The sequence below is a fragment of the Oreochromis aureus genome, linkage group 7 (genome assembly GCF_013358895.1).
Source record: "Oreochromis aureus strain Israel breed Guangdong linkage group 7, ZZ_aureus, whole genome shotgun sequence".
Lineage (NCBI taxonomy): Eukaryota > Metazoa > Chordata > Actinopteri > Cichliformes > Cichlidae > Oreochromis > Oreochromis aureus.
This window is the reverse complement of record NC_052948.1, coordinates 44,111,222-44,134,880: the sequence shown is the minus strand read 5'-3', so window position 1 is coordinate 44,134,880 and position 23,659 is coordinate 44,111,222. Positions and strand designations below refer to the sequence as shown.

The 23,659-nt window shown below is 41.0% G+C and overlaps 1 protein-coding gene across 1 annotated transcript; it reads left to right on the top strand.

Moving 5' to 3' along the window:
- The first annotated feature begins 605 nt into the window (after window positions 1–605).
- zdhhc8a (zinc finger DHHC-type palmitoyltransferase 8a) lies at window positions 606–13,451 on the top strand. The gene is made up of 10 exons (XM_031742595.2): window positions 606–999; window positions 7,394–7,515; window positions 7,621–7,778; window positions 8,454–8,626; window positions 8,741–8,843; window positions 10,395–10,486; window positions 10,577–10,700; window positions 10,800–10,914; window positions 11,478–11,590; window positions 11,684–13,451. The coding sequence occupies exons 1-10, from the start codon at window positions 896–898 to the stop codon at window positions 12,989–12,991; spliced, it is 2,412 nt and encodes an 803-aa protein (XP_031598455.1). The 5' UTR covers window positions 606–895; the 3' UTR covers window positions 12,992–13,451.
- Window positions 13,452–23,659: the final 10,208 nt, after the last annotated feature.

The following is a 23,659-nucleotide window of genomic DNA, read 5'->3' as shown; positions in this document are numbered from 1 at the left end:
AGTTTTTTTTATTCATCTGGTGATAAATTGCATCATTATAGCTCAAATTACCCAGCAAGCAACTACGATAATTGGATACAAAGTTAAAATAATACAGTGTGCACGATTTTGTAAAGTGCCCTTCCACATACTCATTATGTGGAATGACACTTTTGAGCTGTTTTTTTTTTTTTCACTTTGCAAAACAACACAAAATGATTGCCACTTTCAAGTAATAAATCTGTAGCAGGACACAGGGCACAATTTTTTTTATACTGATTCTATTTCTGATTATTGCGATTTCTGGGACCCCCCCCCTCACGCCCTCTCCTGCCTAGTGGAAACACCCCCGAAAGCCTTCAAGACAAGGCAAAGAATTTTCCACAGCCTCTTAAGTGAAAATGAATGAATTTCTTAGGAACCACGCACCAGTAAATAACTTACTAACTTCATCACTGCAAACCCTTCACCGATCTTAACCGTGTTATTATTATTAAGCACCGGTATGAGCAGCAGTGGTCATGTGCAACAATGGTGGGAAGAACTGGAGGAAAAGAAGTAGTTCATGAGATCACAGCAGGGGGTCTCAGTCGGCCTAGTGTAGTAGTGCTTCACGTCATTGATGAGTAAAAGCACCACCTTTGGGACAGACGAGAGGCGGCATCTGTGCGCTGCTGGCGGCCGGGACAGACCAACCGGGACGCAGGAGTGAGCAGCGGCTCTGCGGGCTTTTATTTGTATTTTTTTTGGAGCTTTCGGGCTTTTTTCCTTCTTCCTCACCCCTTGACTATGATTGTCGTTTCTCGGCGTTTTGCGATTTATGAAGGGCTTTGCAAACACACGAGCAGGGACTTTTGCGGTGTATTCGCCGTGCGTTTGGTCGGTATGAGACACTGATGAGCGTGGAGAGGACAGGATGCCCGCCAGCGGCGCCGACTCGCTGAAACCCAGCGCCTTCATCCCGGTGTGCACGGCCGCCTGCCTCCTGGTCGGCTCTTCCTCCCTGTTCTTCGTCTTCACGTAAGTACGAAAGAGTCACGGGAAACTGGTGTTTTACTGCACGGATCATTCAGCTGAGCCATGCATTCAGACACCTGTCGTCCACAGCTACTAAATATCAAATAGATCTATTTAACCGTTAGAAAAATATCACACATATCCCCAGTATCCTCTCTGGCACAGCTAAGATTAATAAACTGAATGCAATTTACTCCACTTTTATTCTCCCTTTTTTAAATTAACATTTTATTTTGAAAATCCAAGAAGCTGTTAAAAAAGAGCAAAATTTCCTCTCCTTTCCACTGTCTTCACTCTGCTGGCAGACCCACAGAGGCTGCTAACATCTGACCTGGTTAGCTGGCAGTTTGGACTTGGGTCTGGGTGCCTGCCCGGTGCACCCTGAGGACCCAAGTGTGAGCTCAGTTTATGGGATAAGCCACCCACAATCAGCATGTCTCAGTGTGTCACTGTGACCCATATGTGTCATAAATTTAGCTAAAGGAAATCAAAAGAGGCTACTCATCTTGCAAAAGCCCTGAAAATTCACTGCAAGGTTTCTCGCAATATGTGACAAACTGAAGAAAATGTAGTTTTAAATACGCTATAGAGATGTTAGAGGTGCTGTTTCAGTCATACTGGCTTTGACCTATTTGTGAGGAAATTCAGGTTATGTCCAAGACTGAAAAGACTCCACCCAAGCCAAATTTGAATATAATATCCAATAATACCCTGAGAATCCAATTTAAACGATGACTATAAATTTGTGTCATTTCTCCAAACATTTCAAAGCTACACAGAGAACTACAAAGTAATACTAATGAGCTAAATGATAAAGCTTTTCCATATTCATCATTGACTTTCTGCAGGCTCCCACATCATAGGCTATATGTCAGCCTTCTGACCCCTCAACCTCTGTAGCCATATCTGCCCTAGTTTTTCTCTTTATTCTCAGGCTGTGCACCGTTTCCACTGGAATCTGACACCAGATTGGGGGTATGGGATTAGATTCCTCTGGTTGATGTCATGTCATCCCCCATCTGGGAAAACCAAGTCTGCAATCTTTGAGTTCACAATAGGTTATTTGGAGATAAGAGTCAGAATAAGTGGAAATGTTTACTGTAAATGCGAAGGGATAGTTTCGCAATTCCTTTACTTTGATAGTTTCCTGCAATATTTTTCCTGTGTATGTGTTTGAAATGTTTTAAATATTCCTGTTTTAGAAGAATGTGAAAATTAAATTATTGTTCTCCTGTTTATAACAATGCACATTTAATCTGGTTAATCTGGCTGGTGGATCAGCCACAACATTAAAACCATCTGCCTAATATTTTCGGTTCTTCCTGTACTTCTGAAGGAGATCTAATTATTTAGGGCATGAATAAGTGACCTTTAGGGGTGTCCTGTAGTGCTGGCACCAGAACAGTGACAGCTGAACCTTTGGGTCCTGTGTGTTGAGGAGTGGGGTCTCTGGTTTGTTTTGGTACACCTTGTGGATGGTCAGTTGGATGGCATCTGGGATTGTTGGAGGCTGAGGAGAATGGGCTCTGTTCTTAAGTAATTTTTGAGATTTGTCTATACACATACATAGACATAGCTGCCATTTGGCCACCCACTGGTTTGCGAAGTCCAGCTTTTAAACCTCAAGCTGAGCATTTTGGCCTTGGTGTGTTAGCTCGGATCTAACTTAAAAAACAAGGGGCATACAGTGGCACCTTGTCAGCCACAAGTTAGGCCCTCCTTAAAGCAGCGGTCCCCAATCTTTTTTGTGCCACGGACCGGTTTAATGTCCGACAGTATTTTCACGGACCGGCGATTAAGGTGTCGCGGATAAATAGAACAAAATAAAATGATACGACCAAGACAAAAACTGTGGTATTTTGTAAATATAATAGTAAACGCGAATTCACTGTGTAATAACTTTATTAGCAGCTTCCTCCTGAAATGCGCCCACAACACTGAGAGTAACATCCTCCTCTCTGCCCCTTAATGCTCTCTGGTCGCTATGGTAACGCGTAAATATTTCTTTCAAAATAAGACGCACAACTACAACACGGGAAAAGACCGAGTTAACGATAAAAACCCTGAAAACCATAAATTTCACACCCGAGCCTCAACTCTCGTCTGTGGCCTGGGGATTTGGGACCGCTGCCTTAAAGCATATCCACCTTAAAACACTACAATAATACAGAGAAAACCCCCGAAAATGAACAACTCTCTATGAACAAGCACTTGGTGATAGTGAGAATGAAAAACTCCCTTTTAACAGGAAGAAACCTTCTTCTAGAACCAGACTCAGGGAGGGCAGCCATCTGCTGTAACCAGCTCAGTGAATAGTGTATCATGGGAAGTGGGAAATGGATTGGCTTCGCTTTTATATACAGTCTATGGCCAAGGATTGCATTGCATTTTTATTATGGAGTGTTTTAAGAAGAAGTTTTAAAATGTGAGAATCCAGAGATGATACAAACAGGGAAAACTCTGCAAGTATTTAAATTCGTCAGGGCTGAGACGTATAGAGACATAGAGCTCATAGGCCAGAAACTCTCAAGCATCCCTGCAGACCATCTATATCCTATGAGAGAAAAAAGAAGTCGATGAACTCCTGACATGATAGATTGAAAAGAGACTGCTTAATTGGGACTGCAATGCCAAACCAGCAAAACTAGGACACTGCAAGTGATTGAAAGTGAGTGCAAGTCAGATGAAGCGACCTTATAACATAAACACTTTAAATTATCACATTTCTGCAGAATAGAGATCGACATATTCTGACCACAGGACCTCTGAATCCCACAGACTGTATCCCAATCTTAAGATAGACAACAAAACAATCTGTCTGTCTTACTGGCCAACAGTATAACATTTTGTTATTATTTGTGCAATTTAATGTAAATGTCTAAAATGCTCTTCTAGCTGTGTGGTCGTACATACTGCATGCAGCTAAAGCAGACTTAAAGGTCACTCATAACTGCCTTAAGCAGAAACATCTTTGAGGAATAAACAGCAGACACTGAGTTTTGTGGACTGCCGGTTAAATAGCTTGTTTATCATCTTGTATTTTTTCCTTGAAAAGCAGAGATGGACAGGTGCTGCACTCTGTTCAGCCTGTCCCCTGTAACACTGAAACAAAGGGACATCGCTTGTCATCTGCCATAACATCATCGTTTAGTTCCTGTGACTCATGGAAACACACAGTAGTTAGAAAATACCAGCCAGGACGGCCTTGCACCCTTGAAGTCGTGTCCTTTGTGTGTGCTCACATGCACATTCACAGTATCATTGTTCATGTTTTAAAGTGTTTTTAGCTTTTAAACCAGAGCAAGGTGACATGAAAATTCCTCTCCAGAAATCGCAGTTACCCTGCAGCCACATCTCCTTTCATCTGCTAATATTCATGCAATTATCAGCGTCGGCAGCTCTCTATGAGCATTAGCAGTACGAGCATGCATACATTCATTTCTGTTTCCAGTGCAGGCTTTGGGAGTGTCAGAGGACGACCTTTATATCCGTGGCGGCTCCTTTGTCTTCCTTTGCCTGATAAAATTCACCAGTTAACCGGTTTCCTGCTTTTGTTCCTCTGACCGTGAACTTTTGTTTGGGTCAGTGTTTAAGGTGTGGTGCATTGTTGAACACTGCCAGATCACCCACAAGGAGCAGAAACGAGAGAGAGCAGCAGAAATCCCCCTTGTGATGTGTTCCAGTCTGCTAGGATGCATTTTTGCACTGACAAATACTGAAATTTAAAAAAGCTACAGTTTCTTAAGTGGGCCCTAACTCCAAAATTACTGGTTTAAAATTTCTCAAGATCTTGCATGTGATCTGCTTATTGTATAGCAGTTTCATATTTCACAATAATCAAACAGTTATAATATGCTTAACGCTTAAATAACTTAGTAAAGACTTTTCAAAGTTGTCTGATCGCCTTCAGCCTCTAACGGTCATACTAGACCAAGTTTATGCTGCACTACCAAAACCTTTGATTGTACTGATCCCATTAATCTGACATTTTATTGATAAATTGCTTTTTTTAAAGGCTATTTTAAGTTTTTCACTGAAATTCAAAACACCAAGCTAAAGGTGCAAAAATGCATTGAAACTGCTGAACCATTTCTGCACCGTTTCAAAGCTTACATGACTCGTCTAGCTTGCATCACGTCAGAAGTCCAGATAAAGTGAAATTAATTTGATTTTCTCCTAAACGTCCTCCCATCTCATTTGCATGCACGATAAAAATGGGGGACTACGAATAAAGAGGGCAAGAATGGGAAGGAGAAAATGTGGACGACACAAATCTCATAAAAAGGTTGAACCCACGACCTTGTGAGGACACTGTGGAGAACGTATTCACGAGTGGCGTTTTCTGCACGGCTATTGTCTCTAGAAATCTGACAGATTATGATGTCATTTATGTAACTGCAGCGCTCACAAAAGGAGCCCTGGCTGCTGGCAGTAGTGAAATTGCAGCTTGACCGACTGAGTGGTGTCTGCCGTGCCACTGACCCACTGCAGGGATGAGCGCAGTGTGCAGATTGCAGAGCAGCTTACTGTTCTGCATGATTTAATAGCGCCCCTGCCCAGACTGTTTCATTAGGTGGGGCCTACGGCGTAATGAACTGTCCCTCCCTGCGGTCCAGATGGTCTCAGATCAATTGGTGGAAGCATCCACATTACAGTCTGGTCCATATCTAGCTTCTCTTTGGTTAAAACGTGGTTTGTGCTTGTAATTTAAGAGATAACTGCAAATAACAATGAGCAGTGTTAGTCAGCTTAACGTAACCAATAAACTATGACAGTTTAAGGTCATGTGAAACATGACCACACTATGTGAGATGAACTTGGACACAAATCCCCCCAAAATTATGTGGGCTGGAGGCTCGTATTCTGCTCCTTAATGTTTTTCTCACATATTTTTATATTTTAAGATTCAAATCTTTTTATTGTGCAGCATTTTGTCATGTCTAAAAAGACGTGTTTTGCTCTGAATGCGCTGAACAAAGATTGCAAGTGTTGTGAGAAGTTCCCTCACAACAATAAATGTAGAGGATTTATGTCATGTTATAGAATATATAGTATCATGCTGTGTGATATATGGTCTTCTTGACTGCATATTCTGTGTGTTAAGCGTCTGATGTGAGGAATCCACAATGAACTGGACTGGCAGAAATTGTCTGTAATCCAGAGTTCATAATCCAGGGATTACTGTGTTTGCAGCTGGCATGGCATCAGCAGGCATTCCTCCTGCAGGGCGAGACCCCTCCCCCTTCACCGCCCTAAAACCAGCCTGGGTGTGGGTTTGGTGGGTAGGTTGAGAGGGGGGTTTGGGGATTGGAGGACTCTTAATTTTGTGGCGTTTTCACTTTAAATCAGACTTCATTTTTAATCAACTATGTTCCATGAAGTCATGTTCGAAATAAATAAATAAATCACGTAACCCGTTTTGACTCGTTTTCCCGGTCAGTCCTAAAAGATACATCATATTATAGCATTTTATTATTGATCTGTACCCATACTGATAAATCAATATGCAAAAGGCTCATAGAGTAGATAGTCCAATCAACTGATGTTCAATCAAACACTGCTAACATAATCCAGTGGATATTAGTCTCTCTCTCGCTCTAATCTCATGCATTCACAACAGTTTTAATTAGTTAGTAGTGCTCACAGTTTGCAACATTTTATGCAATTAAACAGATCAAAATCCAACTTAACGTTCAATCCGCCAAATCTTCTTTTGACATTTTTTCTGGCAATTTGATTGCTTATTATAGTTATAATATTAATAGTTATATCCGTATAAGCCACCCTTTATTGTAGTTCTCTGTCTAGTAGCAGTGTGCATGCTGTTGTTAGAGGGCTGAACATTTAATGAGTTAGCAAGGTAATTATCTGCAGCTTTGTTTTTTTTGCCTCATCACACAGACACTAACTTTCACATCATTGTGCTGGGATCAGGGATGTCGCGGTGGCCGTCGTTCTATTTTCTGACTTTTCAAAGAGTAAACGATTCAAAAGTAATCAACAGATTATTCGGTAATGAAAGTTATCTATCGTTCACACCCTGTTGTGTAACGGGGCACAAGGTGCACAAGGATTCTGTGCAAGGAGAGACCTCCATCGTTTAATCTCCTGTTGTGGGCACTGCCGAGCACACGCTAATACATGCTTATCTGTCACTGTAAACAATTACTTTTGGGATCCACAGCTCTCATCACAATAAATGGGATGAAGATGATCCCTTACAATCGTTTTCTTTTTTAAAATTTTTATAGCTGTGTTAAAATTAACCTCTAAGTGATGGATGCTTGCAGGGCTCAAAAACACCCCTCCAGTTATTACAGCAGGAATTTGGATTTGCGTCAGCACAACTGCAGGAAATGGTGTTTATGAATATTCTCATGTGTGTGTTTGTGTTCAGGTGCCCGTGGCTGGCTGTGACCATCTGCCCTGCGGTGCCACCATGCTGTGCCGTCCTTTTCCTTTTCGTGCTGGCCAACTTTACCATGGCAACCTTTATGGATGCCGGCGTGCTCCCAATGGGTTAGTAATCAAAGCGAAGGGGTCATGTTTATTATGTTTACAGCAGAAGAGATCACTGGTTTATTTGGAAGTTTTATTTTAGCAACTTCGCATCTTGTTTCCCAGCCAGCGAGGATGAAGACAAGGATGATGAGTTCCGCGCTCCGCTGTACAAGAACGTGAACGTGAAGGGCGTCCAGGTGCGGATGAAGTGGTGCGCGTCCTGCCATTTCTACAGACCTCCACGCTGCTCCCACTGCAGCATCTGTGATCACTGTGTGGAGGTGAGCGGAAGTGTCGGCCGCTTGCAAGAAAAACTAGATGATTGAGAGGGTAAAAAAACAAAAAAACACAAAAACAAATGCCGTGAGAAATTGAAATGGAGGAATTGTGTGATAAGGGTGTGGAAGGCACCGAGGGACAGATCAAGAGGGAAAATGAGTTGTTGCTTCTGAGTGAGTGTAGCAGTGTGTCGGGAGGAAAGTCAATAAAGGGGATTTCTGCAGGGTGAATGATGGCCAGAGGGTGTTGGAGAGAGAGAGGGAGAGATCTCATTAATCAGGTTAATCCTTTCCTCAGATCCTTTGTGGACTCAGTAGAAATACAATTTGAAAAAAGGGCTCAGACAGCATCTACTGAAAGTATGTGTTTACAAAGCACAGCAGGTATTACTGTTCTATAGCTGCCTTTTTTATTTTTTCTCTCATTGTCTGTGTTTTTGTTGTGCTGTGAGCTTTGTGTCTTTATATTTCTGTTGTGTAGCTCGTGTTTTATAGAATTTTCGTTGTGCTTTTTGCATTTTAAAGGCCCTGTTTTGAATAAGCATCACAAATGAGCTTAAGCCATAAATGCTGCAGTGCGGGACACTGTTTCATGCTTCATACATACAAAGTGTTCTACACCATACCAGCGAATAACTGATTTTTAGTATTCCCCCCCACACTTTCTCAATCTTTCAGGACTTTGATCATCACTGTCCCTGGGTGAACAACTGCATCGGGAGGCGAAACTACCGCTACTTCTTTCTGTTTCTCTTGTCACTGACTTTTCACATGATTGGTGTCTTCACTTTTGGCCTCATATATGTCCTGCACCACATGGATGAATTATGGAAGCTGCACTGCACTGTCACGTATCCTTATGCGCACTCGATATATGTGTGCAGCTATCTTTGCTTGTATATGTTGACTATTTTGTCTAACTGATTCTAACTAGAAGCAGTTTTCCTTATCGTCGTTTTTCCCAGTTTGGTAGTGATCAGTATATCCGGGCTGTTTCTGATCCCTGTCCTCGGTCTCACTGGATTCCACTTGTATCTGGTATCCAGAGGACGCACCACTAATGAACAAGTCAGTATTTTCCATACATGTAAATTACTGTTGAGAACAGTCACATAGAAGTGTATGAATGAAACTGAAGAACTTAACGATGTTGTGTTATACAATTCTGTGCAAAAGTCATTTACTCCTAAGGAGCCAGACTTGTAATTTTTTAAAGTTGTTTTGAGCAATAGTTCTCCATGTTTTCTGAGGGTCTTTCAAACTTTTCCTTTGGACAAGGGCTGATTGTCTTCAATTATTTTCAGTCCAGGGCTTTTAACTGACTATTTTTAGAGGAATGTTTCTTTAAAAAAATATTGTCAAGCCACTAAACAATGACCTATAAATTGTCCAAGTGTAAAAAAGCACCTAACTATCTACATAAGACAGACAACTTGGCAAAGAACCAGTTTTATCTGTATCTGTGCTTTGTTACTAGCAGCTTGTGGCAAATGCACATCATTTGTTCCCATTTCTTTAGCCGAATCTATGAAAAATGCCAAAGATAACACAGTTTGACAAGCATAAAATAGTATAGAAGTACAGAAGAGGAAGGTCTAAAAACTACTTACAGCAGCGTGGAGTATTAACAGTATCTGAAAGTCATGTCGGTACAAAATAGGTAAAAATAGAGCAAAGCCCTGACACAGGACCTGAGAGATGCATCTGACCCTTCAGCTGATCCATTTGCTGTTCACTGAAGCCTCATCAGAAATGGTCTCAGTGCAAGGCTGGTTGTCAAGAAGCCATTCTGTCATTTTCAGTCTGCCCCAGGGCAGCTGTGGCTACAACAGTAGCTTGCCTCCACCAGTGTGTGAATGTGAGAGTGAATGAATAGTGGCATTGTAAAGCGCTATATGAAATCCAATCCATTATTATTATTATTATTCTTAAGGAAGGGAAACAGGGTGAAGGCTGAGGTATTCCAAATAACACAAGAACTAGACTAAAAATCAGTGGCTGACGGAGTGATGAATCCACATGAGAAATGGTTCAAATTGTCAATATGTAGAGAGGTCAGGAGAAAGGAACAAGACTGAGTGTCTACAGCTGTCTGCAAAACACGGTGGAGGCTCTGTTATGGTTTGAGCTATATTTCAGCTGCTGGTGTTGGGAATCATTTTTACTGTTCAGCATGACAAAAACACACTGCCATTACTATAAAAGCATAGCTTGATATAAAAGCACACAGCTGAACACTATCAGTTATGGATCGGCCTCTTCAGTGGACCTCAACATTACTGAAGCAGTGTGGGATCATGTTGACAGAGAGCAGAACAAAAGACAGAATCAGCTTTGATGTCCTTCAGAATCCTGGAGAACTATTACTGAAGGCAAGTTAAAGAAATGAGAAAAAAGCTGCCTAATAGAGTTCGGACTATGTTGAAGAATAAAGGTGGTCATAACAAACTTAACTTTCAAGCTTCACAGACTCTCCATATACTGTGCTTCCATGTATGTTTGCACCTTTCAATAAATCACTGCACCTATTTTCCATATTCATAGCAAAATGTATGACTTTTACACAGTACTGTATGTATACACGTAAAAACTCTAATATATTTCCTCATACTTTCACAGGTAACTGGAAAGTTTCAGGGAGGAGTAAACCCTTTTACACGTGGCTGCTGTAACAACTTGGAGCATCTAGTTTGCAGTCCCATTTCTCCAAAGTAAGAAACATTCTCTTCCTCCATCTTCTGCTTAATTTAAACCCTTAAACTAACTTTGTTTTGCTGTCTGTCTTTGTCCTGGGGCACCAGGTACACAGCAAGGCCCTGTAGGAAAGCAGTCATCCACATTCAGCCTCCGTTTCTGAGGCCAGAAATTGACAGGCAGATGCCAGTGAAAGTCAGAGGCAACGGGATACAGAGTCTCCAGAATAAGGTATGCACGAAGAGCTTAATATTTTTCACACACTTGTCAAGTGATATATGATGTATGAGCTATATCTCTCATGTCTCTGGCTTTTTTTTCTTCTGCCAGCAAACCTCAACTGGAGCTGTCAAGCTGTCAGACATCAAACAACCGAAAACTCCACCGCCGCTGCCTCCGAAACCAGACCACGGTCTGTTGAAGAGCCAAGTAGCTGCCATGGATGGTAATTTAAAATGACACATATGCCTATATCCTGTGATAAGCATGCATCTGTAAAGTGTAGCGGCCACATTTTTTTGGTAACATTTTTTAATCAGGTAAGAGAAAAGGGGGACACTTTGAGGACTTAATTATAATTTGATAAATAAACATTTACTGTTGGATTGTGGGCTCTGCAAACTGCAATGATTACTGCATCAAATGTGCAATAATTATATCTTAAAAGTTTTTTTTATATATAAGGTCTTTTAAAAAAGATACATCTTCTGTTATAAGTACTTTTGGTTTTAAAAATCTGTAAAATGGAAACTTGTGACCCACTTTTCATAGGTTTACATCTATATTATCTATCAGAGGGCTTTTGGTGTGTGTGCTCCAGAGAGATTATGGAAAGTATTTAGAGACAAACTAATGCACTGTTGGTTTGTTTTTTATTTTTTCCATGGGATTTGTTGATGATGAAAAAACAAGAACTCCTTTAAGCCATCTTTGCTCAGATGCATTGGCGGTTTTATTCCATACGTTTGCTGTTGCATGCCATTAATCTGAAGCTGACTTCTTTTTCAGATCCGGGGCATCATAATAAAACCGTCCTTCCTGCATCTATTCCCACCGTGCCACAGCTACGACCTGTCCTTGAGGCTATATCCAGAGGATCATCGCCCGTTCCTCCAGAACAGGTGACTTTCAGAGTTTATTCCTCAGTATATAAGTCCTGGTTTTGATTTGTGTCTGATAGATTCTGCTGTCTGTTTTGTATTGTTATGCTTAAGTTGCTGAAGACATCAGATCAGCAAGGGAGCAACAAAGGTCCTGACCTCCACTCTGAGTCTAAAGGAAGCCCCGTGAGATGCAGCCAACAGGCCAGCCTGCCTGTCCAGCCATCCCTCCAGACCAGCACTGTCTCCAGCTCGCTGCAGCTCAACTCTCTGCCGCTGAACTCCCGTTCTCTCACCCTGAAACACACCAGTCGCAGTGGCAGCAAATCCCAGCTGCCAGCCATGCATGCTGACAATTTGGAATCCAGTCCCTTGCCCGGCATCCTGTCCTCTTCCAGCCTGCTGGCCAACCACAACACCAGCAGCAGCAGCAGCATCTCCTATGATAATCTCATTCCTGCAGACCCTCAGGTCATGGCTCAGAGAGGGGCCGCTCCAGTCAGCTACCCCCATCACTTTATGACCCTGGGCACAGACGGGAACCTGCAGCGGTCGCATCCTCGCACATACAGTCCCGTGTTTATGGGCATCAGCAGACAGTCTCCTCAGCCTCGAGATCCCTCACCTTCTTTGCAGGGTCTAACCTCCAGGGATGCCTCGCCTTCTTTCCAAGGTTTTATTCAAAGAGTCCCTTCTCCTGCTTTCCAAGGACTGTTGCCAAGAGAGCTTGCATCCCAAAGCGTAATGTCGCGAGACGTCCCACCTCTGGGTTTGGCGATGCGAGACGCGGCTTCTCAGAGTCCTCGAGGTAGTCTTCGGGACCTCATTCCTCCAGACATGACACCTCCGCTGTCTGCTGCTGCGCGCTATGATAACTTTTCAAAAGCCATCATGGCTTCTATTCAAGAGAGACGGGAGCTGGAGGAGCGGGAGAGGATGCTCCGTCGCCCGGCCAGGACCCAGGCGCTCTTTGGCCCTGATATGGGGATCTATGACATCCCAAGCAGGAGAAGTTTACCACCGGACAACATTCGACCTCCGGGCTCCCGCGGACCAACTCCGCCGGCCTACGGCTCCAGGGAGTTTCTCATGAGTACGGGCGTCCTAGGTTACAACATCAGGACCTCACCTCTCTCCAGCTCTTCCACATCTTCTCTCACACATGGTCCAAAAACCTCCAGCTCTCCTCTGCAGAATAGCAGCAGCAGCCTACAAAGCAGGGGCAGGTCTTCCTCTCCAGCCTATTACCCTCCTGAGAGGCCGGCCCCAGGCTTCCCTTCCTCTATGTCCACCCTGCCCCGCTTTTCCTCTTCCTCAACCTCCTCTGCCCCCCTGTATGCCTCCTATGCCAACACAAAACGTTCCTCGCTCCCATACTCCGGCGAGGGGAAAGACTCTGTCACTTTGGGAGTCCTGAAATGAAAAAAAGAAAAAGAAAAAAAGAGTCATGTTTCTGGTGGTGTGAATGACTCATCTATGCAGCGTTAGTCTCAGTCTTCACAGCTCTGCAGCGTGTAAATAAGAAGCCATTTGGGACTTCCCTTTGTAGGAGGGTGTGGGACAAATAAATACACAATGATGGATGCACATAGAAACTATATTCTTGCAAGGTCATGTAAGTTTGAACAAATAAAAAAAAAAAAACCCCTGTGAATCTCAGGATAGCTGTGCCTCCTCTTACAGACAGAGGGAGCTCTATAAACTCAGAAGAACTATGTGAAGAATACAGATTAACTTATTTGTTTGTATGTCATTTGATAATGCTTTTGTGAAACAGTGTAACAATACACTTTGCCTCCTCCTGAACAACAAAAAAAGAAAACTCCCTGTTTAGTAGAATTTTGTAGCTGTTTATATGAATAAACCTATTTTGTAATTTCCACTTATGTTATTTATTTGTGATGTGAATTGCCACCAAAACACCATCCAGGGTTCCAGCAGTTCATTCAGTATAAAGGGTCTCACAATAATATTTTGCTATAAATTATAAAATTCTCCTATAATACTAAAAAAAAGTGGATATACTCATAAGAACCTATAAAAAGAGCAGTTGTGTCTCCTACTGCCAGCCATGTTTGGGCCAATCGAAACTCAGATATGACTGGGACACATCACGTCACAAGCAAAATAACAGTATTTCCAGTAGGACGTGAGAATAAAGTGTTTTACTTCCCTTCTATGTAAAGTTTAACCACACCTGTTACAAATGAAAGCCTGCAGAGTGTGTAATAAAACTGAAAAAGGCTAAATAAATAAAGATAATCATAAAAAAAACCTCTCATGCTTAAATAGAAATTTTAGAACACATATTTGTTTAGCAATGATGATAATACAAGTGGATAAAAACATATTATGAGTCCATAAGGGGTGCGATAGGTATATTAGGGTAGTGGCGCCATACTGCCATTCTCTGCACCAAATTTGTGCACGGCACCCTCTAGTGAACAATTTCAGAAGGAGGCATAATGTTCAGCTAGAGCAGCATGATCCAGCAGATGATGCAGTTTTGGGTAAAATGCCAGAAAACAGCATGATGATGTCTATGTCACGGGCTACGAGTAATGGAAAAGACCATAGGAGGCTCTAGCTCAAATGCAGTTTTATTACATGGTATGAGTGGGTCACATTAAGTTAATTAGAAACAAAAAAGAAATATCACCAAGACTTCATTCATCTACAAGAGGTGGTGTTAATGCTTCACAAGGATCAGATGAAGAATCAAGTGACAAATTTTTCTATTTTTTTCTGCTTCCAACAGCTTTAACGGGTCCGTTCTTCTGGTCGACCTTCAGCGTCAGAGCGAACTTATGACTAATTCAGTGTTTGAGGCAGAAATATTTCTGATAACAGGAACTTTTACTACGTCGAGCCCTGATAGACTGTCTTTGTTTAGGCAATAAATGACAAGATTCAACGCTCTGAGGCCAAGTTTTCAGGTGAGTTATTGTTCCGTTTGACCTCAGGGCGGACAGAAGTGCAAAGATGACAGAAAGCGTTGAAAGGCCTGAATGATATAAAGCGCTGGCAGGAACTTCCAGCACTGCTGACAGATCTCTCACCAGACTGGTAAATTCAAAAAAGCTCACGCGTCGCAGCTTAGTTAAAGACCTGACAACAAAAGCCGTGAAACATGACACACATACACACACAAAAAGGAAACCTCTCCATTACGGTGCCAGAGAGCAACAATTAAAATGTAAACAACATTGTTCGGCAGTCATCAGAGTGCTTGTTATTGACAAAAATGTCTAACACGTTTACAGATTACATTACACAGCCTTTTCTGTGAAGACTGCGAAGATGACAGTGAGAAACTCAGAGGGGGGAAGATGACAGACAATGTCGGGACCTTAAAAGCAATGCGAGAATCCAGGAGGAATATGAATAAGCTGCAAATTATACGAGTCACTGACAGATTCTTGTCAACGATCTGCGAACCAGTGCTCCATGCCACTTTTTAGAAGCACGCTTTTATTTATTTGCAGTAGCAACAAATGTGTAGCAGTGAAACGCTGCAAAACCCAACACAACAGTCGCACAAAGCCATAAAAGACTCAATCAGGTCAATCGTGACGAGGCATTTCTGATTCCTCTTTAAAAGCCTTTTCAGCTTAAATGTAAAAGGATCGGGTTATTAAATATCACTTTTTTAAGATAACAGGCACATTTCTTCTCTAAAGCTCTGATTCGGGTTTATACTTACTGTTTCCTTGGCTACTAATGTAAGAGCTAGTAGGCAGCGCTCTTTTTATATGTAAACACTGAGCTGGCTAAAGTTTAAAAAGGAGAAGCTTCAGAGTATGTAAAGTAAAACAACCCAGTGAGGACTGGTTGGATGTGTAACAGTAGGGGGAAAAAAAGAGCTTCCTTGGCAGCACCTCAAAGCAGTTAAAGATGTAGACATGATCAAGACGACCTGCTGAAGTTCAAACGGAGCATCAGAATGGAGAAGAAATGTGGTTTAAGTGACTTTCAACATAGCATAGTTGTTGATGTCAGACGGGCTGGTGTGAATATTTCAGATTTTCCCACACAACCACCTCTAGGGTTTACAGAGAATGATCTGAAAAAGAGAAAATATCCAGCGAGCAGCAGTTCTCTTGGTGAAAATGTCTTGCTGATAGCAGAGGAAAACGATCAGACGGCTTCGAGCTGTAAGGAAGGCAACAGTAACTCAGGTAACCACTTGTTACAATCACAGTATGCAGAAGAGCATCTCTTGAAGCATCTTTAAGGCTACAGCAAGTAAAGACCACACGGATCCCACTGATGTCAGCTAAGAACAGGAAACTGAGGCTACAATTTGCGCCGGTTCAAAATTGTCCAAAATTGGACAATTGTTCAGCTAAGACGGTTTCTGCTGTGATATTTGGATCATAGGGCCAAAATCTGGTGTAAACAACATCAAAGCATGGATCCATCCTGCCTTGTATCAACAGTTCAGGTTGCTGGTGGCGTAATGGTACGGAGGATAGTTTCTTGGAACACTTTGGGCCCAACTGAGCCTCGTTTTAATGCCACAGCCTACCTGAGTGTTGTTGCTGACCACGTCCATCCTTTTATGACAACAGTTGGTCAAAATCTCTGAGGAATGTTTTCAGCACCTTGTTGAATCAATCCCATGAAAAATTTGCTCTGAAGCCAAAAAGTAAGGTACTTGCAAGTTGTACCTAATAAAGTGTCCAGTGAGTGTAGACTTTGGTTGGATTATGTCAAGATTTTTAAAATGACAGTAATTGAGCTGCTGGGTTGTCTGTTCCACTCGGCAGATGTAGGCTGTGATGTGATGCATGGTTTTGTTTGCCAAATGAAAAGAAGATGAAAAAGAAGAAAATATTTTTTTTGTGGCTGAATTGAGATTTTTCTTTCCACTCTGGACAGATGTCGTTATGAAAATGTCTGGGAAACAGCGTGGGCAAACATCACATTTTAAAAAAAATAAAAATAAGACAGCTCAGCGCGGAGATAGATGCCACGGGCTTAAAAGGGAGAAAACGTTTCTGTTTCTGCTCCATTGAAACTTAAAACAATGGCATCAATCAACACACGAACAAATCGCGGCAACGATTTTCACACTTGGTCAGGTTTTCTTTTTAAGGATGGTTAATTTAAAGCGCTAATGCCTTGTACTTGTTCAAATGTACATCAGGGACACAATGAAGCATCACAATCCCATTGTGACAGATGAACACACAACACAGTAGCAGAAACCCACACATCACATCACATGCATGTGATATGCATTTCATTTGAGGATACATATCCAGAAGCACACATCATTCTTGTGGTTTTCATATTTTCCACTTTTCACCCTTTCAACTTTAAATCTTACTCATGCTTGTGCTGTAGAAATCACTCACTTTAATGAAATGCATTTGGATGCCATGATGTGATGTTTTTTCCTCCTTCGCTCTGTTGTTTTCTTGCTGTCTCGCCCTCCTCCCCCGTCTCCCCATCTCCAGCCTTCTTTTTTTTTTCTAGCCGGGGGTAAAGTGATAATGACGGTAATGACAGGGATGCTGTGCAAAGACGGGATTGCAGGTCGTTGAGTTAGAGGAAAGAGATCAAAAGTACTCTGTGCAGGCTGTGTTGTCTGGAAAGCCCTCCATCTTACATCATGCTATTTTTACCGTCCATTACAAACATGTCTGTCTAATCTACATTGTCTCAGCTTTAATCTCAAAGTGCGAAACTATTGCAGCTTGGTTGCTGTGCAAAAAAAATTATTAAACCCCAAATATGCATGCTGGCGGATTTAAATGACACATCCAACTTTAAACAGTCATTAAAGGGTTTGTGTGCGCGTTGAAAGAGTTATTTGTTTCTGTAATTGTTCCCCCCGTGGAGTGAAGAAACGCACAGCCCACCACGCGGGGTTTTTGAACGCAGGCTTTTTCTCTTTTGTGCTTCCTCGGCTTTCTTATCAGAAATGTTTCGGTCTTATTTTTGTGCCAGTCAAAGCAGCAGTAGCTTCACTTTTTAGTGTCCCGAGCACCGCTTCTGCGTTAATCAAAAGAAAACCCCCAATTATATAACAATTAATATTCAGTACTTAAACCTATTGAGCTGTACTCTTTAATATATGCTTTCCCCCCCCTGTATAAATAACTCTTTTCTGCAGTGCTGCTGTTCTTCTTACATACATGTTATGGAAAAAAAGGAAATCGCTTGCTGGACTCGTGCTAACCTCTTTACATGATCTGATTTGATCCCAATCAATCCGGAAGTCGCCTAAATCTTTGATGAAACTTCTTCAATTGCAGCTGACTGACCTACATTCGTGCCAATGACTGTGGAGCTGTATCTTCCTCCCTCTCTCTCTATTTCTTTCCACCTCATTGATATGCCTGATGATCAGAGGCATCGCTGAACTAGCTGATTGTCATTTTCAGCTGCAGTGGCACTGATGCATTTCATTTCCCTCCCCGGGCTCTCTGTTGGTGTGATTAAGAAGTCGCTGCAGTGACACTCGACAAGGAGGATTTGGATTAATAGCAGCACTTGCTCTTTTTCTTCATCAGACGGGGGCACATTTTATAATATTTACATTATTTATAAAGTCACTGGGAAGGGGATGCCACGTAGCACCACTTGGAGCAAAGTTGCTCTCCGTGCAGGTGATGCTGGGAGGCAGCTATTGCTGTTTCTACAGGCTGCCAACGGGGCGCAGCATTTAGTCAAAGTGAAAAGTCAGGACACAAGGTAAAGCTTTGCCATCTATAGTCTGATGACAGACTCTCAGTCTGACAGGAGCCCTTCTACAAGCAGCAGGATTTGCACAGATTTTTTCTTCTTCTTAAGTTTCACTCGCTGAAAATAAATGTGTAGATCATCTTTAAATATTTGAATATGAAAATGAAAGCTGACCTTTCTCTCCTGGAGCCGAATCGGTGACCTTTTCTGGTATTTCCAGCGTTATTATGCGCTCTGGGTGGCACCACCATCTGAAATATGAGCAGCATTCAACACTGCTGGCACCAATTTCCCGTGTTTTTTTTTTTCTTTTTTTGTAAACTCTTTATAGATGTTTTGTCTCGGTATTGAAATGAATTAGCCTCAGCTGCACATGCCAGCCTGAACAGAGCAGAGGTGGGTAGTGCGGGGGTTTAATTAGGACAGAAGTCTGCATTGACTGTGTGCCTCTGTGCGGCTGCAGGAAAAGGTTGTGAAATGCCCCGCTGAGCACCAAAGACTGTGTGGGCATTTCATTGCAATTAATGTATCACAATACACAGTGTAATGTAATATGTTTTCTTCTCTGTGGGTGTTTGTCAACAGACCCTTCGTGTTGCACTGTACTGCTCAGCCTCAGTGTGTTTGTGTGTATAGATAATGGGCAGCAATAATTACATTCATCTCTGCCATACTGTAGAAGCAATTCAGTAGCCTTCATCACATGCACAGCAGCCACAAACGGCATTATTTAAACTTAAAGGTGGTGTGCGTGACTGCAGAAGTGTGTGTGTGTTGAATTAATAAACAGAGCAGAACAGGGTTACTATTCACTCTTTACTTTAGAAAACATAGTTTCATGTACATATTTGCGTAAAGGTGTGGGATAATAATAAAAGATGTGAGAAAATCTATAAAATGAAGATATTTCCTGGTATAATAGTTGGTCGGAGTCTTGGCAAATGCTCATATATTAAATAGATTCTAAGCACTCAACAATGACCTTAACTGATAGAAAGTGTGGATTGCAGTCAAAATAAGTCAGAGGGTTTCAGCTGTAGTGTGACTGCAAAATACTTTGTATTCACCACAAAGGGTCCTGGCTTTCTGAGTTTCAAGGAAAGTCTTGTAATTCATCAGTTTGTGACAAAAGAATAAATTGCACTTGTTAGACTATTAAACTATCATAAAAGGCATGAAAAAAAATCTTTAAACCTTGAATCTGTGGAAAGTTTTAACCCTTTCATGGTGCGATTCTCAAAGAGGGACTTGTTTGAATGGCCTGTGTGGGCATAAAGCTGCAAAGGGTAGAATTAAAAAGGTTTCTGATTTGTCATAGTGCAGTGGTAGTGTTATAAAACAATGCAGCTCAGCACAAACATCTATTTATCTGACCCGAGTATGTAAAATAACGCATTTACCTATAAACATAGATTGCCCCAGTTTTCAGTGATTTGTCTTTGTCTAATAGGAAATGTGCAAACTGGATATAAATTTCTGCATATAGTGCTGGCTGTTGTATTTTTAGCAACGATAGAGTCCAGTTTTACATTCTGTTCCCAATTGCACTCATTGAATAAAGAAATATTGGAGACCATGGAAACAAAGAAGACAGAAATCTCCTATTTATCTCAGAAAGTCAGTTCTCACATTTCTAAACAACACAGCAAAATGATGGACTATTTAAAATCTTATACATGTACTGCAGTCTTTCTATTATGATCTGAGATGTGCTTCAGGTTTAAGAGCAGTGTATCCCTTGGAAACTAAAGTAGAGTCACTGAATACGAAACCACACTGATAGCTGAATCCTTGTCTAGATGCATGGTGCAGTTTTCCACCATGATCCACAGACCCTGAGGGGATACTGCGAGACAGGTTGATGAACGTTAAAATAATGCGGCTGTTATTGCATTAATCAGTGTCACTGAATAAAGAAGTATAAACATAAAACATGGCACAATTATACAATAACCTACTTTTTCCTCCTTTTTTGACTTTTTATTTGCATAATATCTAATATAAATACACTGACCTGTCAATAAAAGTTGTACACTTGAATATTTTATTGGATGAGCTTTCATGGTGGCACACATTCGCTGTGGCATCGTTTCAATTAGCTGATGCAATGTCACAAGCTTGTTTTACCAAGATCTGGCATCGACGATTGGAGAATTGGGCCGCTGTGTAAAGTCTTCTCCAGCACATCCCGGATATTCTCAAATTTCCACTCCTCTGAGTCTCTTCGCTTGGCTGTGACTTCGCTGTGACTTTTACAGTTGACTTTTTACAATTTCAAGATTTTTTTCCAGACCACATCTCTTCTTTGAATCAGTCCAAAATGATTCTTCCAAGTTTTAATAATGCATTGAGTTCTTAATCCAATATTTAGTTCAGCACCCTCCTTCGATTTTCCATTTACTTGATGCAGGCTAATAATGTGGCCCTCCTGCAATGGAGTAAAATCTTTTTCAACCCACCAGATATGCATTCAAACATAATTAAATAATCTGTTGTCAGCAACATATATTAATAACTCCAGTCATTACTCAGTGGTATACTTTCACTTGCTTAAATGCTTGTTAAATCCAGGTGGTGGTTTTACCACACAACATAGAAAACAAACCCACTCATTGATGGGTGTGTCTAAAACTGATACTGTATATCTATTGAATAATAAGTAAAACAATGAATCATCACTCAAATGATGAGATGCAGGATTGTATATTATTAATGCTTTTCAAAAATAATACCAAATAAGTAACAGGAATGGAAATAACACTAGTAAGCTGTTGATTCAGGTTGTGCTTAACTGGTTCACGTCCTCTCTGATTAAATGAAAAATGTTTATTTAAGCAAAAAATTATCAGTCCAAACTGGCCAGAGTGAGGCACTAATTAGGGGCAGCCACTTACATTTATTTCATATATTCCTCCCTTTTAGAAATATTATGTGCTGAATCTTTGAAATTCCCCTTTTCAGTGCTATGCTGATGACACCCATCTATTTAAAGCCAAATGCTGCTCTCCTCTCTCTACCAGCTGTTTTCAAGCAAATTTTAAGTCTTGATGTCGTTTTTGACAGTACAGTCTCCTTTGACGGTGTCACACCCCATCTTTACCCACCTGTTCCCTGTGTCCTCTGTGCTGTGCTGTCGGTAGCTTCCCCACCCCTTGAGCTGTTGATCAGACTCTGGACCTTGATTTGTTTTTTTCTTGTCACAAATAAAAGTCTTGAATAAAAGTACCCAAGAAAAAATATAATAATATTATAATATTTCTCTTAAAACTGGCATATTGAAAGTATTTTCTTTAAAAATCAGCAAGTCAGTCAAAGATGTGTTGCATGTATTTTCCAGTGATTACAGCAGCAACATCATGGATAATTCCTGAATGTTAATGTCCCCACACCCCCGCACTCTCTAATATTTAATGGCACTCTACAGTGTTTATGATCTGTTCACTAACTGATTAAACAAATACAAAATGCACAGCAGCATCAAGACTTTGCTGATGTTATCGAGGAATTTGGTCATATTTCTTTTAAAATCAATAAATTCATGTCCCTTTTCAGTCTACCTGGACTACAGGAAATACTTTTATTTTGATGTTATTCTTAAGTAGGTGATTTATTTCCTACACATGAAATCTTTCAGCAACACCATTTCACACACCCACGTGCTGTTTTATCAACAGCTGCTGAAGTATTGACGTCTGCACATGTTTGAGCTGGACTTTGCTGTCTGGGTCAAAGCAGAGAAAACTAATTTATTCAGCTCATATGGCTTATTTATTACATCCTCATCCTCTTTTTTTTTTTTTTTTTTTGCTGCTACTGTCGTTATGTTTTGCTGTAGTGTTGGATATTTATTTGGTGTTTATTTTTAAATGAATGCCATGGTAGATGAATGACATGGTAGATGAATGACACCTGATGATTAAACATGTGGCAAACCCAGCGGAGAAAGGTCTCCAAACACTGGAAATGTCTATGGTAGTTGGTGTGCTGAGGCTCACATGGGTGAGAGAGGGTAAATGGTCACTTGGGGTTTGAATCCAGAAAGGCCACTTAAGTGGATGGACTGAGTAATGAGTTCACTGTAGGAGGCTGAAGTTAACGGCTGGAAGTTAAAAGCAGTTCAGTAAAAATGAAGGAGCCTGCAGGCAACACATGCTGTCACACTGAAAAGATGTGTGTATATCAGGTGGGTACAGACTCTTTGTGCCACAGCAGCTCTTATTCAGCAGTATCAGCTCTTATTCATTCAGCAGTGAAGCAATTTCTCTATTCAGCCTGTAGACAAAATAAAGAAAAAAGTCCTTGAGTCAAATTTGCGGTTTAGACTTATTTAACGCTTATGCGTGCGCAATCTGTTGCAAGTTTAAGATCTGAAATATGGAAAGAAGCCCATAGAAAAAGACAGATTAATCTTGGCTCACAGATTAATACAGCTGGCATTCTGTACCCTTAAGTGTAGTAAAGTCAAAGTAATTTCCCAAAATTCACAACCTTGTAAATGTCAATAAATGTCATCAAATTCATTTTAAAAATTAAAAGGCCTCATCCATCATAATTCACATTTAAAGTGCTCAGCAGCGTCATTCTCTCACACTAACTCAAATTCATCTGTCAGTATCAAATATTAAATCTGGTCACTTATAACTTGAAATAGGCCTGAATATATTAATGTTTTTTTTAACAAACTGGAACAAATTGAGACAAGGCTTGGTCAAGATGTAAGATTAAGATTTAATAGGCATTTGGTTTAAAGAGCACTCTCTAGGTTTGTGAGCTTTTAAAAAAATCCATCTCCGTCCCATTCACGAAGTTTTGCGTCATCTGCTGACTAATAATCATGTTTTGATTTGTGACCAAATCCTCTCTGAAATCCTCCACCATGTTTTTCTTTGTCATGATCCCTGACATGGTACCAGGATCTTGTGTTTTTATGGCTTGAATTTTTCTTTACTATTTGGTTCTTAGTTTTGTTTAATACTTTGATTCTGATTCTCATTCCTTAGTATTTCAATTCCTTGATTATCTCATGTGTATAAATAGTCCTTCCCCCGAGGATTTGTCTTGTCATATGGTTACCATTCTGTTTGCTCAGTTGGTTTTATGTTCTTTACTTTATTAAACTGTGTGTAGGACTTCATTAGTTTTGTTTATGGATTTTGCAACATTCACATTGATTGACTTGTACGTTTATATCAGTCTGCCTCTTTGCACTCCTATCCAGACTCAACAGCTGTAACAGTTTTCATATCTACAGTGGATAGTGATAGTGAAGATTATTTTAGGGGAAAAAAAGCAAAAGATCAGCTAAAATTATTTTTTGCACCTCTGAATAACAGAAATGCAGTAAGCAGAAATGCAGGTTTGGTGATGAAAACTGTGTAGGAAAGCAATTCTAAGGAG